The 16,862-nt window shown below is 42.3% G+C and overlaps 1 protein-coding gene across 1 annotated transcript in view; it reads left to right on the top strand.

The window, feature by feature from the left end:
• SF3A3 (splicing factor 3a subunit 3) overlaps positions 1-16,862 on the top strand; it is a 28,464-nt gene that overhangs the window by 8,668 nt on the left and 2,934 nt on the right. Inside the window, exons 9-15 of the mRNA XM_082612350.1 lie at positions 1,165-1,233; positions 1,893-1,960; positions 2,118-2,225; positions 3,605-3,674; positions 5,673-5,837; positions 5,932-6,042; positions 7,181-7,271. Coding sequence (XP_082468476.1) covers positions 1,165-1,233; positions 1,893-1,960; positions 2,118-2,225; positions 3,605-3,674; positions 5,673-5,837; positions 5,932-6,042; positions 7,181-7,271 — 682 coding nt within the window. The remainder of the gene's footprint in view (positions 1-1,164; positions 1,234-1,892; positions 1,961-2,117; positions 2,226-3,604; positions 3,675-5,672; positions 5,838-5,931; positions 6,043-7,180; positions 7,272-16,862) is intronic.

Here is a 16,862-nt window from a genome sequence, read left to right as displayed (position 1 = left end):
TGGCCATGAGATGTTGTCTGCCAAGTATGCTGGGTTTTCTCTGTGTAATTTGAAAGAGATTTGCTAGGGCCCACTTGCCATTGGCTGGGCCCAGGAGTTTCACCAACCATGTCATTACTGCTCTGTGGTTCCTACTGACCAAAAACTGATACAGTTATATGCTAGAAATCTTTCTGTTTTCATTCCTGGGGACAAACTTGAGTTTTCCTGAAATCTCTGGGAGTTTTTCAATCTGGTTTTTTTTTTTGCTCTGCTCTTGTAGGCATTTGGTTGTTATTTATACATGTGTATAAAGGGCCAACCAGCACCTGATACACGAACACCTCATCTTACTGCACTTTGCTTTCTTGCACTTCTCAGATGGTTCATTTTTTACAGATGGAGGGTTTGCAGCAACCCTGTGTCAAGCAAATCTATTAGTGCCATTTTTCATTTTGTTATGGTGGTCTGTGATCTATGATTTTTGTTACTACCAAGACTCACTGAAGCCTCAGGTGGCAGTTAGCATTTTTTAGCAATAAAGTTTTTTTTTTAAATACATTTATTTGTTTTATTTATTTTATTTTTGGCTGCACTGGGTCTTCATTGCTGCTCGCGGGCTTTCTTTAGTTGCAGCAAGCGGGGGCTACTCTTCATTGTGGTACGCGGGCTTCTCATTGCGGTGGCCTCTCTTGTTGTGGAGCACGGGCTCCAGGCACGCAGGCTTCCACAGTTGTGGCACGTGGGCTCAGCACTGTGGCTCACAGGCTCCAGAGCGCAGGCTCAGCAGCTGTGGCACACGGGCCCAGCTGCTCCGTGGCATGTGGGATCTTCCCGGACCAGGGCTCGAACACACGTCCCCTGCATTGGCAGGTGGGCTCTCAACCACTGCGCCACCAGGGAAGCCCCGGCAATAAAGTATTTTTTAACTAAGGCATGCACATTGTTTTTTTAGACATAATGCTATTGTGTACTTTAAATAGACTACAGTATAGCATAAACATAGCTTTTATACGCACCGGGAAGCCAAAAAAGTCGTGTGACTTGCTTTATTGTGATACTTGTTTTACTGTGATGGTCTAGAACTGAACCTGCAATGTCTCTGAGGTGTGCCTGCACTTTAGATGACTCCCTTGCCTTCATTCTAAACCTGGGTATTAATAAACATCATATTGTTCTTTCCAGAAAGAGACAAGCAGTGCCCTGACCCATGCTGGAGCCCATCTTGACCTCTCTGCATTCTCCTCCTGGGAGGTATGTTTTCTTTATCCACTGTGCTGGTCTTGCCTGTTCACTCCTCAGAGGGATCACTCGGTCTCCTGTTTTTAATGTGATAAACTTATGATAAGACATCAGTTCTTGGGGCCAGGCATCTACAAAGAATGTAGAAAGATAAAAAGAATAAAAAGTGGGGCTTCCCTGGTGGCGCAGTGGTTAAGAATCTGCCTGCCAATGCAGGGCACACGGGTTCATGCCCCAGTCCGGGAGGATCCCACATGCCGCAGAGCGGCTGGGCCCGTGCGCCATGGCCGCTGAGCCTGCGCGTCCGGAGCCTGTGCTCCGCAACGGGAGAGGCCACAACAGTGAGAGGCCCGCGTACTGCAAAAAAAAAAAAAAAAAAAAAAAAGAATAAAAAGTGTATCCAACTTCTTTGAAAACTGTAAACTAAAAATTCTAACCATCTTAAGCTGTAGTGGAGGTAATGGAACACTACCAGTATGGTTATGTATGAACTTAACCCCCAAGGCCTCTTTGGAGAGTTGGGGCGTACTGCTAGGAGATTGGCTGTGGAATGTGTGGTCTTGCCACAGCTTTAGGAACACCCACACCCCAGCCTGCAAAGACGAAGTTTCAGCATTTGTTGTTTCTCCAAGTCTATTTATATAAAACTGTAACTCGTCTCTTTCATACAGGAGTTGGCCTCCCTGGGTCTGGACAGATTGAAATCTGCACTCTTAGCTTTAGGCCTGAAGTGCGGCGGGTAAGAGGCTGGTTTTTCTATCAGAACTGTCTCATTTACTGTGTGTTTCACAATCTTCTAAGTGGCTCTGATTCCCTTCTTTCTGTCACCCCCCACTACAAAGATAAGCAAGCCTATAAAGTAATCCTGAAATCCTTTGCCCCTTGTGTCTCCTTAGGACCCTAGAAGAGCGAGCCCAGAGGCTATTCAGCACCAAAGGAAAGTCCCTGGAGTCACTCGACACCTCCCTGTTTGCCAAAAATCCCAAGTCAAAGGGCACCAAGCGGTGAGTGGCTGGGGCCGCACCTCTGCTGACACTTTAAAGTTTTTATTCCCATGCAGAATTCTTACAACAACAGAAATTTTAAAGCCTGTTTTATCACCACTATTGATCCATTGAGAGCCAGTCAGCTCTCTCTCTGCTAATGGCAGAGCATGCTCTCATTGTTATTATAAACCAAAGACAGTCTGTACTCAGCTGACTGAGAGTGGGTGATGTCTGTAAAGTTGAAACTGTGCCCTGGGTACCTTTTGTTACCTCTGTAGGTTATAGAAACTAAGTAGGTTCAAAAATATTTTTCTAAGTACGTTTTTACTAACGACAGTTGAATCTGTTCTTGAGCCACATGCTTGTACGGGGTTTTTTTTGTTTGTTTGTTTTTTTACGGTAGGCGGGCCTCTCACTGTTGTGGCCTCTTCCATTGCGGAGCACAGGCTCCGGACGCGCAGGCTCAGCGGCCATGGCCCACGGGCCCAGTCGCTCCGCGGCACGTGGGATCTTCCCGGACTGGAGCATGAACCCGTGTCCCCTGCATCAGCAGGCGGACTCTCAACCACTGTGCCACCAGGGAAGCCCAGGGTTTTTTTTTTTAATAAATTTATTTTATTTTTATTTATTTTTGGCTGCGTTGGGCCTTTGTTGCTGCATGCGTGCTTCCTCTAGTTGCAGCGAGTGGGGGCTACTCTTCGTTGCAGTGCGCACGCTTCTCATCGCGGTGGCTTCCCTTGTTGCAGAACACGGGCTCTAGGCCTGCAGGCTCAGTAGTTGTGGCTCGCTGGCTCTAGAGCGCAGGCTCAGTAGTTGTGGCGCACGGGCTTAGTTGCTTCACGGCATGTGGGATCTTCCCGGTCCAGGGCTCGAACCCGTGTCCCCATGTTGGCAGGTGGATTCTTAACCACTGCGCCACGAGGAAAGCCCTGCACAGGTTGTTTCTTATATGTGGTTTTCCTAATTCTCAAAACAATCCCAAAAAGTTATCCTGATTTTTTGCAGATAAGGACTTAGAAAAGTTATGGGATGTGTCTGTTATCTCACAGTTACTAAGGAACAAGGTCAGGATTTGGGCCCAAGTCTGCTGGTTCCAGAGCTTGCTCTTCTGTACCACATTTCCTTTGTATGTTATAATCATGGAAATTTAAATACCTGGTTATGTCTTTCACCTTCTAGAATGAGGTCAAAGAGGAAGCTTCCATGCATTCTAAGAAATAACCTCAGTACTTCTATCAGCGAGTCCTAAGCTGAACAGAGCATTTGCTTTCACAACGTGGTATTTCTCACATGCTTGTAATTTTTAATGCACCCATGGAATAAATGTTCCCAGATGTATGGAACAGGGCATTGGGTAAAAGAACCCTTGAGTGATACAGTTTATTTCTTATTTTCAGAGACACTGAGAGGAACAAAGACATTGCTTTCCTAGAAGCCCAGATCTACGAATATGTAGAGATTCTTGGGGTGAGTAACTGACTCTGCTGAGGGCTGTAAATGATACAAGATGGGGAAGTAAGAGAAATATGAATTTGTAGGATTTTTCTTTTTAGGATTGCAAGAGGGAAGATACATATCAAACTACTTCAGCAGAAAATTGGGTTCTCCTAGGGTACTTGGCCCTTCATTGAGGTGCTGTTCTGTTCTTAGGTGTCTGTTGTTAGGTGATATTCCCAAGGTTGCCCAATCCCATGAGGCTAGGCAGAGAGAATAGACTCCCCTTAGTATCCACATTCTTTGCCTGAGCTCTGGTGTATACCCAGGGGTGACCCAAGAAGCAGACACTCAAAAGTCAGATGAGAGTAGCTTTTCAGATGTGACTTATTCTGAAAAGGCATTCCTTACGTGTTCACAAGATTGTGTGAAACTTCCTAAGGCCAGGAGGTTAGTGGTACAGAGCTGGCTGTGAGCTGCTCCTTTCTGAATATTCTTTCAAGAAGAAGCTGAAGTGGGGGTTGCGGGTAGAAAAAGGCCTAACCTGACCAGGATGCTTATCTCAGAGAGAAAGAAGGGACGAGTGGGAGGAAATGACTCTTTCAGGGAAGAGAAGGTGGAGGAAAGGGCACCACTCATCCAGAGAAGGTGGTCAGTGTCTCTGGGAGTCCTGCGGAGGACCGGCCTTTCTGGTGGTCTGCTTTCAACCACTCTGAGCCTTTGCCTCTACAAATGCTCACGTGGTGCTTTGAGTGAGCAGGTGGGTCCGGCTCAGATAGCTGGTCTGCGTGTCTCTGTCAGTTGCCATGGACATTTTCATTCTGCCCTTGTTTGAGGACCACTTATGTAATAGGTTATAAAACTAAGATTCATCTTTTTGTTTCCTTCTATTACAACCGCTTTTGATAAGAGGAGGCTAGCCAGACATTGGATACTGGGGGTACTTATATTCTCCACAGTAAACCTGCACTGTGCTAGAGTGGGCAGTAGTCTGTGTTGCCAGTCCTCTGAAGAAGACTGAGAGGCAAATTTGTGCCCCTGACACAGGTGTGCCCACTACTTCTCCCTCCTTTGAGAGCATTTTGCTTTCCCTGCCAGGAGGTGGCACTCTTGTCTTTGGAATTCCAGCCAGTTCCAGCCAAAATGGTTTCTAGATGTTGCTCTTGTTATGTACTGATATTATTTTTACCATTATTTCACCATTTATTGGTACCTGTTGGTTTCCAGACATTATGCTAGATTTTTGGATACAGTAGTGAATATGACACAGCCTCTTGCCCTCGAAAAGCCCACTTTGTGGCTGAGGGCTACAAATAACTGCAGTATAATGTGACAAGTGCTGTAATACATTGAGATTGAGTGCTCTACCTAGGAAGAGGGAGATAAAAATGTTCCAGGTAGAGGAAACAGCAAGCAAGAAGGTAAAATACGATGAAAGGAAATAATGAGGAAACCAGTATATATGGGTGTGCCTTGTAAAGGAGGGAGTGGTCAGAGAAATTTGGAAAGTTATGTTGTAAATTGGAACCTTGTCCTTTAAGCAGCAGAAAGCCAATAAAAGTTCTTTAAGCAAAGTGTACCATTAGATTGGTTATTTTGAGCAGAAAAATCTGGGAACAGCATGGAAGCTGGACTGGAATGAGGAGAGACTCAGGTCAAGTTAGAAGGTTGTCATCTTGGTGAGGACGATAACAGTGGGAAGGAGAAGGAAGGACTGGTTCAGGAGATATTTTAGAGACAGAAGAGAAGAGACTGTTCTCTTTTGTTCTGTGATAGTTCGTGGCCTCAGACGAGTAACTTAGGCAAGTGCTTTATAAAACCTTTGACTTCTTCCTTTAAGATCAGGGAAGAATTATTCCTCTGCTGATGAGGAATTCTGATTTGAAGACAAGACTTTCTCTTTGTTCGACAAGGAAGAAAACCTAATCCTTGGAAGTGAGGGGTCAGCAAGGGTTATAGCAGAATAGGAAATTTCCCTTCTTGTTCTGCACTATTCTTTGACTTCCCTTTTCATTTATGGGCTTGACTTAGGAACAGCGACATCTCACTCATGAAAATGTACAGCGCAAGCAGGCAAGAACCGGAGAAGAGCGAGAAGAGGAGGAGGAAGAGCAGATCAGCGAGAGTGAAAGTGAAGACGAAGAGAACGAAATCATTTACAACCCCAAAAACCTGCCCCTTGGCTGGGATGGCAAAGTCAGTCCCTACACTACCATCTTTCCCTCATATCCCATTTTGGAAGCAGATGCAGACACTAGTCTAATACTGTTTTTTATCTGATTTCTTTTAGCCCATTCCTTACTGGTTGTATAAGCTTCATGGCCTGAATATCAACTATAACTGTGAGATCTGTGGAAACTACACCTACCGAGGTCCCAAGGCCTTCCAGCGGCATTTTGCTGTAAGGAATTCAGAACCATTTCTCCTGGACGTTGAAGCATGAAACATGAGTCTTTTAGAGAAGAGGATAGGAGCAGCCTGAGAGGATCACTAGTGTCCAGAGCCTAAGAGAATCAGAGAAGGAGTGGATCTAAAGTCCAGCATGTGGCATTTGGCCTCTGGCACCAGTGCCAGCCTTGGGTAGTACCTGAGATGGTTTCTGGAGGCATCCCACCACTCTGCTGTTTGAACCTCATTTCTGTTTTCTCTTGCTTGCTCTTTATTTTTCTTTTTGCCTTTCTGACTCCTTGGTCATTTCTCTATCCTGTTGCTAGTACTCAGGACCAAAGAAAGGGCTGACCGCCTCCTTCTTTGGGTCTTAAATGGGCCTTTGCCTCTTGAAAAAAAGAAACGAAGAGGATGACATTTATCAAGCTATTCTTGAGAGAAAGCATTATCTGGGTGGTACTCCAGTAAGTGAATTCACCCTTGTTTTGTTTCTGCCTTCAATTCTTAGTACTTGGAAGGAAATTTTACAGAATGGAAGACTTGCTAGATGTAGCCAAGGATGGCGAATTTATATGAGCTCCTCTCTCTCTCCCTCAGACGTACATATTACTAATTGATCCTGGGGTCTTTTCCGCTAAGCTCCTGAGTACTCTCTGAATCTTTCTCAACCACCTCCAGCGAATTAGAATTGGCATCCAGGGCCCATGCCATTTGCTGTCCCTGAGCCAGAACTGTCATTGCATCAGCGTCTCTTACTGGTCTCTTTCGTACCCTTGCCTATATCTGATAAACACTCTTCTCCTTTACTTCCAAAGATGACACTGACCAGCCATCAGTAACGCTTACTGATGCTGGTGGAGTGGGGTTGCTTGGGAGGTGACTGGTGAGTTGTGGTCTTGACACAGGTTTTGTCTGGATCTGGAATCTAGGTTTTTTATAAACCAGCCCAGTGAGGCAAACAGTGCAGTGCTGCTCTGAAGTAACAGGCTCTTGTCAGTGACAGCCAGCTGTCTACAAACAAGAGCCACAAAAGGAACGCTGCCTTTAGGTGGAGCCTTTTACAGAGGGTCAGGGTAGGGCTTATGAGTAGAATGGAGTTAGTGCTCAGTGTTCAGTCATCCCGTTTCACGTTGTCCTCTTGCTTTTCCCAGGAATGGCGTCATGCTCATGGCATGAGGTGTTTGGGCATCCCAAACACTGCCCACTTTGCTAACGTGACACAGATTGAAGACGCCGTCTCCTGTAAGTAAGCTTTATTGTTCCCGAGGTCAGACCTACAGTTCACTTTCCCGATACCCTGGTGTGTCCAGGCCTAAGGGCAGCAGGTTGTGGATATGTACAAACTACTACAGTCCTACATACTTTCACTGCTTTTTGAGGGGATGAATTAGCCAGCCGTACTGATTCTTTCTCCCTTGAGAAGAGCTCTGTGCTGACTATAAAACAGGTTTTTGTTTTTTCCCCCTTCAGCTGTGCTGTGCGGCTTGTGGGATTTTAGTTCCCCAACCAGGGATTGAACCTGGGCCCTCAGCAGTGAGAGTTTGGAGTCCTAACCACTGTACTGCCAGGGAATTCCCTAAAATGGCTTTTAACTGGGGTCTGTGAACTCCCGTGTATGCAAGATTTTGAGTGAATGGGTTTATGTATATTTTTTGAATTGATTTTACTATGTTAACTGCAGATATGAAGGAAAAAGTAGAAATGGTCTCAGTAAACTTATTTCTGAGGTGACAGGGCAGATACCCAGCAACACGGCAGCAAAATACCTCTTGGAGAAAAAGCCAAGTGCAGCGTGTGTCCAGGAGTGTGTTGTTGAAGCGCCCAGGGACCTCAGTCAGGCTTCCTGTTTGCCTGGCAATGGTAGCTTTTGCCATCTTTCTCACAGGCTTCTTATTTTCTTTCTAGTTTACCTCTTCTCTGTCACATTTTCACTGTTAGTGGGTTAGACCGTGAAGAAAGTAATTTTACCACTCCACTTTGTTAAATTTCAGGCACTCCCTCTCAGGTGTGCATATTACACTACTCCACTGCCTGTTCAGCTAACTCCTTTGGCTCCCAGCTCTGGGGTTGTTCAAATCCTCCGTGGCAGAGCCAAGTAGAAATGACCTTCTAAAGAGCTCCCTGATCCCTGATTTAACCTGTGGACTCTGGGGACTCTTTCATTGAGTTTTTTGTGTGAGTCAGCTTTGGGGACTCCTCCTTGCTGTTTTTTATGTTTTGTTTTAATACTTTTTTAAAAATTTATATTTATTTATTTTATTTATTTTTGGCTGCGTTGGGTCTTCGTTGCTGCGTGCAGGCTTTCTCTAGTTGCGGTGAGTGGGGGCTACTCTTTGTTGTGGTGTGCAGGCTTCTCATCATGGTGGCTTCTCTTTTTGCAGAGCACAGACCCTAGGTGCACGGGCTTCAGTAGTTGCAGCACGCAGGCTCAGTAGTTGTGGCTCGCGGGCTCTAGAGCGCAGGCTCAGTAGTTGTGGCACACAGGTTTAGTTGCTCCACGGCATGTGGGATCTTCCCGGACCAGGGCTCAAACCCGTGTCCCCTGCATTGGCAGGCGGATTCTTATCCACTGCACCGCCAGGGAATTCCCTCTCCTCTCCTCCCCTCCCCTCCCCTCCCCTCCCCTTTCCTCCTCTCTTTTTTTCTTTTCAATATTTATTTTATTTATTTGGCTGCGCCGGGTCTTAGTTGCAGCATGCAGGATCTAGTTCCCTGACCAGGAATCGAACCCGGACCCCCTGCATTGGGAGTGCAGAGTCTTAGCCACTGGACCACCAAAGAGGTCCCTGGTGTGTATTTCCTTATGTCCTGCAAATTGCCTGAGTTAATTTATTACTTCTGATACCTTGAAATTGAACTATTTACATTATTTTAGGCTTATAGTCATGCCAACTACAAAAACAAAGGGGATGTTTTAATTAATTTTGTTCCATGTATTTATTTTTCCTAAGCATTGCCCCCAAGTCTTATGTTAAATAGAAGCAGACAATAAGTCATCCTTCCCTGGATGCTGTTTTTAAGGACCATGGTGATGCAGCTACACTAATTTTAAAACTGGCTTATGATTTTATTATCACATTCCTCAAAAGAAAGATGACAACATTTTTACTACTTTTTCTTTTATCAGGCCTTGAATAAAACAGCATTCCTGAATTATTTCGTACTGGGTGGTAGATATTCTTTTAATGCAGGTTTTTTTGTTTTGTTTTTGTTTTGGCCACACTGCACGCCATGCAGGGTTGCCAGGGAAATCTCCATCTGTTCATCTTTTTTTTTTTTTTTTTTTTTAAATTAATTAATTAATTTATTTATTTTTGGCTGTGTTGGGTCTTCATTTCTGTGCGAGGGCTTTCTCTAGTTGTGGCAAGCGGGTGCCACTGTTCATCGTGGTGCGTGGGCCTCTCACTATTGCGGCCTCTCTTGCTGCGGATCACAGGCTCCAAACGCGCAGGCTCAGTAGTTGTGGCTCACGGGCCTAGTTGCTCCGTGGCATGTGGGATCTTCCCAGACCAGGGCTTGAACCCATGTCCCCTCCATTGGCAGGCAGATTCTCAACCACTGTGCCACCAGGGAAGCCCTGTGCATCTTCTTTAGTGAAGTATTTGTATTAGACTTGTGCCCATTCTTTATTTATTTAGATGCATTGGGTCTTAGTTGCGGCACGCGGGCTCAATAGTTGTGGCGTGTGGGCTCTAGAGTGTGTGGGCTTAGTTGCCCCGCAGCATGTGGGATCTTAGTTTCCCAACCAGGGATCAAACCCACGTCCCCTGCATTGGAAGGTGGGTTCTTAACCACTGGACCACCAGGGAAGTCCCTAATGCAGTTACTTACCCTGTGAGGATTCTTTTTAGAAGTTTTGTTTTTACTTTCATAAATAAAACATGTGCTTTTTGTTTTCCTTTCAGACACTTGTCAGATTTAGTGATCAAAGCCATATTTTTGTCATAAAATCAATGGGATTACATGCTACATTCTCTTCTGTCATTTGAAACTTTAAATAGAGATTACTTCTTCATACAAGGGGACCACTCTGAGAAGATTCTTTAGTTAATAGCCAATACAATTCCTTGATTTATTATGAAACTCAATATTTTTTTTTTGAAACTCAATATTTTTGAAGTAGGAAACTCAATATTTTTATTCTGAGTTTTACTGTTTCCTCTTTTTTTTTACTTGAATTTTATTTATTTTTTTATACAGCAGGTTCTTATTAGTTATCTATTTTATACATATTAGTGTACATATGTCAATCCCAATCTCCCAATTCATCCCACCACCACCACCCCATTACTATTTCGTTTTTATAATTATTTTCTTCAATCTTGTTTCTTTGTGCTTTTTTTTTTTTTTTTTTTTTTTGTGGTACGCGGGCCTCTCACTGTTGGGGCCCCTCCCGTTGCGGAGCACAGGCTCCGGATGCGCAGCCTCAGTGGCCATGGCTCACGGGCCCAGCTGCTCTGCAGCATGTGGGATCCTCTCGGACCGGGACACGAACCCGTGTCCCCTGCATTGGCAGGTGGACTCTCCACCACTGCGCCACCAGGGAAGCCCCTGTGCTTTTTTTTAAGTCTATAATCAAGAACTTACTTTTTTTTCGAGGTATAGTTGATATTAGTTTCAGATGAATAACATAGTCACTCAAAATTTTTATAGATGATCCTCCATTTAAAGTTATAAAATATTGGGGAATTCCCTGGTGGTGCACTGGTTAGGGCTCCATGCTTTCACTGCCGAGGGCCCGGCTTTGGTCCATGTTCGGGGAACTAAGATCCCACAAGCTGTGAAAAAAAAAAAAAAGTTATAAAATATTGGCTATATTCTCTGTGTTGTACAATATGTCCTTGTAGCTTATTTATTTTATACATTGTAGTTTGTACCTCAAATTCCCTATCCTTATCTTGCCTCCCCCACCCTTGCCTCTCCCCACTGGTAACGACTAGTTCTCAATATCTGTGAATCTGTTTGTTTTATTTTTTAGATTCCACATGTAAGTGATAACATACAGTACTTGTCTTTCTCTGTCTGACTTATTTCACTAAGCATAATGCCCTCCAGGTCCATCCATGTTGTTGCACATGGCAAAATTTCATTCTTTCCTATGGCTGAGTAGTATTCCATTGTATATATACACCACGTCTTCTTTATTCATTCATTTGTTGATGGACACTTAGGTTGCTTCCATATCTTGTCTATTGTAAATAATGCTGCTATGAATGTTGGGAGTGCATGTATCTTTTTGAATTAGTATTTTTGTTTTCTTCTGATATATACCTAGGAGTGGAATTGCTGGATCATGCGGTACTTCTGTTTTTATTTTTTTGAGGAACCTCCATACTGTCTTCCATAGTGGCTGCACCAATTTACATTCCCACTAACAGTATAAGGGTTCCCTTTTTCCATATCCTTGTGAACATTTGTTATCTGTAGTCTTTGATCACAGCTATCCTGACAGGTGTGATGTTTCATTGTGGTTTTGATTTGCATTTCTCTGATGATCAGTGATGTTAAGTATCTTTTCATGTGCCTGTTAGCCATCTGTATGTCTTCTTTGGAAAAATGTCTATTCAGATCTTCTGCCCATTTTTTAACCAGATTGTTTGTTTTTTTGCTGTTGAGTTGTATGAGCTGTTTACATATTTTGAATATTAATCCCTTATCAGTCATATCATTTGCAAATATTTTCTCCCATTCAGTAGGTTGTCTTTTCATTTTGTTAATGGTTTCCTTTGCTGTGCAAAAGCTTTTAAGTTTAATTTATTTTGCTTTTACTTCCTTTGCCTTAGGAGACAGATCAAAAAAAATATTGCTACAACTTATATCATAGAGTATTCTGTGTATGTTTTCTTTTATGAGTTTTATGGTTTCTGGTCTTACATTTAGGTCTTTAATCCATTTTGAGTTTATTTTTGTATGTGATGTGAGAAAATGGTCTCATTTCATTCTTTTACATGTAGCTGTCCAGTTTTCCTAGCACCACTTTTTTAAAAAATATATTTATTTATTTATTTGGCTGCACCAGGTCTTCATTGAGGCATGTGGGATCTTTAGTTGCAGAATTCGAACTCTTAATTGCAGCATGTGGGATCTAGTTCCCTGACCAAGTATCGAACCTGGGCCCCCTGCATTGGGAGTGTGGAGTCTTAGCCAATGGACCACCAGGGAAGTCCCCCAGCACCACTTATTGAAGGGACTATCTTTTCCCCACTGTGTATCCTTGCCTCTTTTGTCATAGGTTAATTGACCGTAAGTGTGTGGGTTTGTTTTGGGCTCTCTATTCTGTTCCATTGATCTAGGGTTCTGTTTTTGTGCCACTACCATACTGTTTTGATTACTGTAGCTTTGTAGTATAGTTGGAAGTCAGGGAGTGTGATACCTCTAGCACTATTTTTATTTCTCAAGATTGCTTTGGTTAGTCAAGAACTTTCTTGTTTTTGTTCTTTATTCTTTCTAATACAGGCATTTAGAACTAGACATCATTCTGTTAGGAATCCATTGGAAATATCCATTATTGATATGTTACATTTAGAGCTTTGTTTATTAAAGAGGTTGTTTCTGAGTTTTAAAGAATAATTCAGTAATTATTTTTAAAAGCACTGGTTTTTTCATTCTGTTTCATTTATTTCTATTTTTCTTGGTCCATGCAGTAAGTTACAGAATTTCTGCCTTTAGAATGTATTTTATCTTTGTGTCCAAGTATATAGTCAGTGATTTGTTAAAGATTTATGTATACCTGAAAGGAAGTATGTCTCTCCACCTGTAGGCTGTTTAATTTTCCTGCAGTTTTCAGGTTTTTAATTTCATACTTATATCTATTTGTTTTGAATTCTGATAAGGACATGTTTACATTTCCAGTTGTAATTAAGCTTTGTCTCTTGCATTTCTGCCAGTTTTGTGTATATTTTAAGTTGTGTTATTTGAGCCATATAAACTCAATATTGCACTGTAACCTTATTGATCACTCCCATATTCTTTTTGAAATTCCCATTACCTGATAGTTTGTTTGTTCTATTGTAATAGACTTAGACCATTTCCCCAGTTATCAAGATTTTGGCAGCGAATGTGGGCTCTTTTTTACCCCAGTCATCAATGCTCATCCTTGTATAGGGATATTAAGTGCTTTACACTCAGTGTATTAATTGATCTATTTATATTTAACTCCTTTGCTGGAAAGGTTATCTTGTTAGATTTCTCACTTACATAGATTATATAGTAGTTTTCTAACATTTCTAACTTTAATGGTTTTTTTTTTTGGCTGTGTTGGGTCTTCATTGCTGCATGCGGGCTTTCTCTAGTTGCAGCGAGGAGGGGCTACTCTTCGCTGCGGTGCGGTGGCTTCTCTTGTTGCGGAGCATGGGCTCTAGGCGTGCGGGCCTCAGTACTTGCAGCACGCAGCCCCTAGAGTGTGCAGGCTTCAGTAGTTGTGGTGCACAGGCTCTAGGGTGCGCGGGCTTCAGTAGTTGTGGTGTGCAGGCTCAGTAGTTGTGGCGCATGGGCTTAGTTGCTCCACGGCATGTGGGATCTTCCCAGACCAGGGATTGAACCTGTGTCCTCTGCATTGGCAGGTGAATTCTTAACCACTGTGCCACCAGGGAAGTCTTTTAATGTTTCGTCTAATAGTTTCTTTCTACTACAAATTTCTATTATTATTAATGTGTATTATTAGTTGAGTTATTTATAGGAGGTGATTATATCTGGATGGCCTGAAGCAGTGTAAATTCTATACTTCTTACTCTCATAATGATTCTGGAGACATTATGTCTTTAATCTCATATCTATCAATATCCTTATCACCTTGTTTATAAAAAGTGTTTTTTCTGCTTTCAGATTCCCATTATCTCTTTTATTTCACTTTTTTTAATTGAAGTATAGTTGATTTACAACATTATGTTTCACGTGTACAGTATAGTGATACAGTATTTTTAAATATCACACTGCATTTATAGTTATTATAAAATATGGGCTCTATTCCCTGTGCTATATCCTTGTAGCTTATTTATTTTATGCATAGTAGGTTTTACTTCCATTATGTCTTGTCATGATCTTTTTCCCTAGGACTTGGTTGATGGATTCTGTCAAGTTTTATATGTTTTCATATGTTCTGCTTCAAGGGTAAAGTTGGTTCAAAACCACATTCCTAATATAGTTTCATGTGGTGGTTAAGTGTGCAGACTCTGGAGAGGCCACTGGTTAGGGTCCAAATCATGGCTCCACCGCTTACTTACTGGCTATGGGACACAGGACAAGTTAGGTCTTTTAGTTCCTTATCCATCAAATGTAGGTGGTAATAATATTGATATCTCTACTTCAGAGAGTTGTCTCAAAGTTTAAATGAGATAATGCAGGTCAAGTGCTACACCTGTCTGACCACAGTGTAGAATGTATTCAGTGAAGAAGCATAAGCTGCCATCATTATCAGCTTCACTTGTGGGCTCCTCTGCAGAGTCTGAGGCGTGAGATCCAAAGTCACCTTTATCTTTTCATTTGGAGTTTAATCTTACTATTACTAGCTACCATTTACCAGGTGCCTGGTGTATGCCAGGTAAATAGGAGATTTTTACATTCATTTAATCTTCAGAACAACCAGTGAGGTAGGAGGTCTCTCACATTTTCCAGAAGAGGAAAATGAGGTAAGTTTTTCAAAGTCACATAGCGTGTAAGTGGAAGAAAGCCATGGAGCAAACCCATGTCTGTTCTACAGCGGTCTCTTCTCTTTCCACAGTGCTATCCTGCCTTCTTAAAATCACCCTTATCAAGTAGATGTTTTTGAGTTGATCATTAAGGGGTATTCCAAAAAAAACTTCATGCATTTTCTCTTTAGCCATACAAAGATTTTTAGAAAACTTAAATTTTTTTCCAGAATATTATTGGCAGGTTCATGATTTTTCCATTATCCATATTGTTTTCAATATTTATTTCCTTATTCAGGTGTCTAGGTTTATCAATTTCTCTTATATGCATATTATTATTATTACCACTTCTTTGATTTATTGTATCATTTCCACCCATCATGACTTCCCTTGAATATTTGTAGGTTCTAATATTTGTAGGTTCTCTACATAGCATTTGTAGTTTCACTTCTATCTCAATATCACTTTCTCTTTTCATCCCCCTGCAATAGATCATTTATAGGTTTATTACAAATTTATCATCACCTTCCCCCTCCCTTTTTTTTTCCCAGGGATTATTCCTCCCTTTAAGTATCTTAGATTAACTCTCTGTCTTCCTTTTGGACTTTCAGTAACAGATAGATGGTTGTATATATCTTGACTCCCACAAGATCATGACAGACTTTATCTCAGGTGTCTCACTAGTAGTAGGTGCCAATTAATTATGAAATCAAAGTTAATTCTATTCTGTAGAGTTTCTGCAATTTTTCTTCTTTTCCTATCGGTAGAATAATTATTTTTTATTAAACCTGGAATTTGTGTGTGGTTTTTGGGTTTGGGGTTTTTTGAAAGCATCAAAACTAGACATCTTAAGGATTTTTGGTTATGAGGAAGAGAACCCATTAAAACCTAACTCCATGCCCTCCATCCTGTTAGCAAGTATATGCTTATCCAGCTGTGCTTCTCTCTATATGTATGCCTTCTCCACTTCCTTGTGTCTTCTCTTTAAGCCTTAACTCACAATGAAGACAACTCTAGCCCTTGCCCTGTATGACCTTTTTCAGTTTTCAGAGCCTGCCATCATCCAGCTCAGTCTCTCAGTGTCCCAATTTCTAATATCTGGGAAGGACAATAGGTAGGCGCAGCTGGGTCAGGTGACATCTGTAGTCCAGTCAGCTGTCTTTTCAGTAGCCGGCAGCAAAAATAGCTACTTGTTAGACCAGGACTGCTCCTTCCAGAACACCTTGGGAAGATGTGTTCCCTGATGGGAGTGGGCAAGGAAGTAACCCTTGACACAGCTGTCACACTGGATTTACTTGTCTTTGTTTTAGATCATTCTGTTGAAGTTTTCCTTTTGGTGCTTTTAGCCAGGAGGGAGAGATTCAGTACTGTCATTTAAGTTACAGTAGGTTTTTATTGTTTTTTTTTTTTTTTACTTAAATGAAGGATTTCACTTATAAATTTATTATTTTAATCATTCCATTGTTCCAGACTTACGATTTTTTTAAAGGTGAACAAAAGACAGCTAAGAAAGAGCCCTATGGAATTGCCACCAGAGGCTCCCCATTTAGGTGGTTGGTCACAAATGACCAATATTCGCTAGGTATAAGTCCACTAAACTAATAAACTAATAGCATCAGGTTCAAATACACCATCTTGTTTATGGCAGTATCATGAGAGTTACAATGTTTTCATGAACTCTAGGGACATTGCCTATGAGAGCAATCGCTTTGCTAAAATCATGATATCCTGTGTCTGTACCTTTTATCGGGTCGGCACTATCCCATCAAAAATAGGAAATTCAAATTAATTTGCCTCACTTACTCTTAGTGAGCCCACGCTGGCGCCCAGAGGTGGTTCCATTTTTTTCTAATTGTTTTCAGATTCCTCTGAAGAGTAACATCTCCCTCACTGCTCCAGTTTCCTACATCCACTTCTTTCTTTAAGAAAATCATGACAGGGGCTTCCCTGGTGGCACGTGGTTGAGAATCCGCCTGCCAATGCAGAGGACACAGGTTCGATCTCTGGTCCGGGAAGATCCCACATGCTGCGGAGCAACTAAGCCTGTGCACCACAACTACTGAGCCTGCGCTCTAGAGCCCATGAGCCACAACTACTGAGCCTGCGTGCCTAGAGCCCGTGTTCCACAACTAGAGAAGCCACTGCAATGAGAAGCCTGTGCACTGCAACGGAGAGTAGCCCCCGCTTGCCACAACTAGAAAAAGCC

The sequence above is a fragment of the Mesoplodon mirus genome, assembly GCF_964341445.2.
Source record: "Mesoplodon mirus genome assembly, chromosome: 3".
Taxonomy (NCBI): domain Eukaryota; kingdom Metazoa; phylum Chordata; class Mammalia; order Artiodactyla; family Ziphiidae; genus Mesoplodon; species Mesoplodon mirus.
Note: the sequence above shows the minus strand (reverse complement) of the source record. Positions and strands in the feature narration are given on the sequence as shown.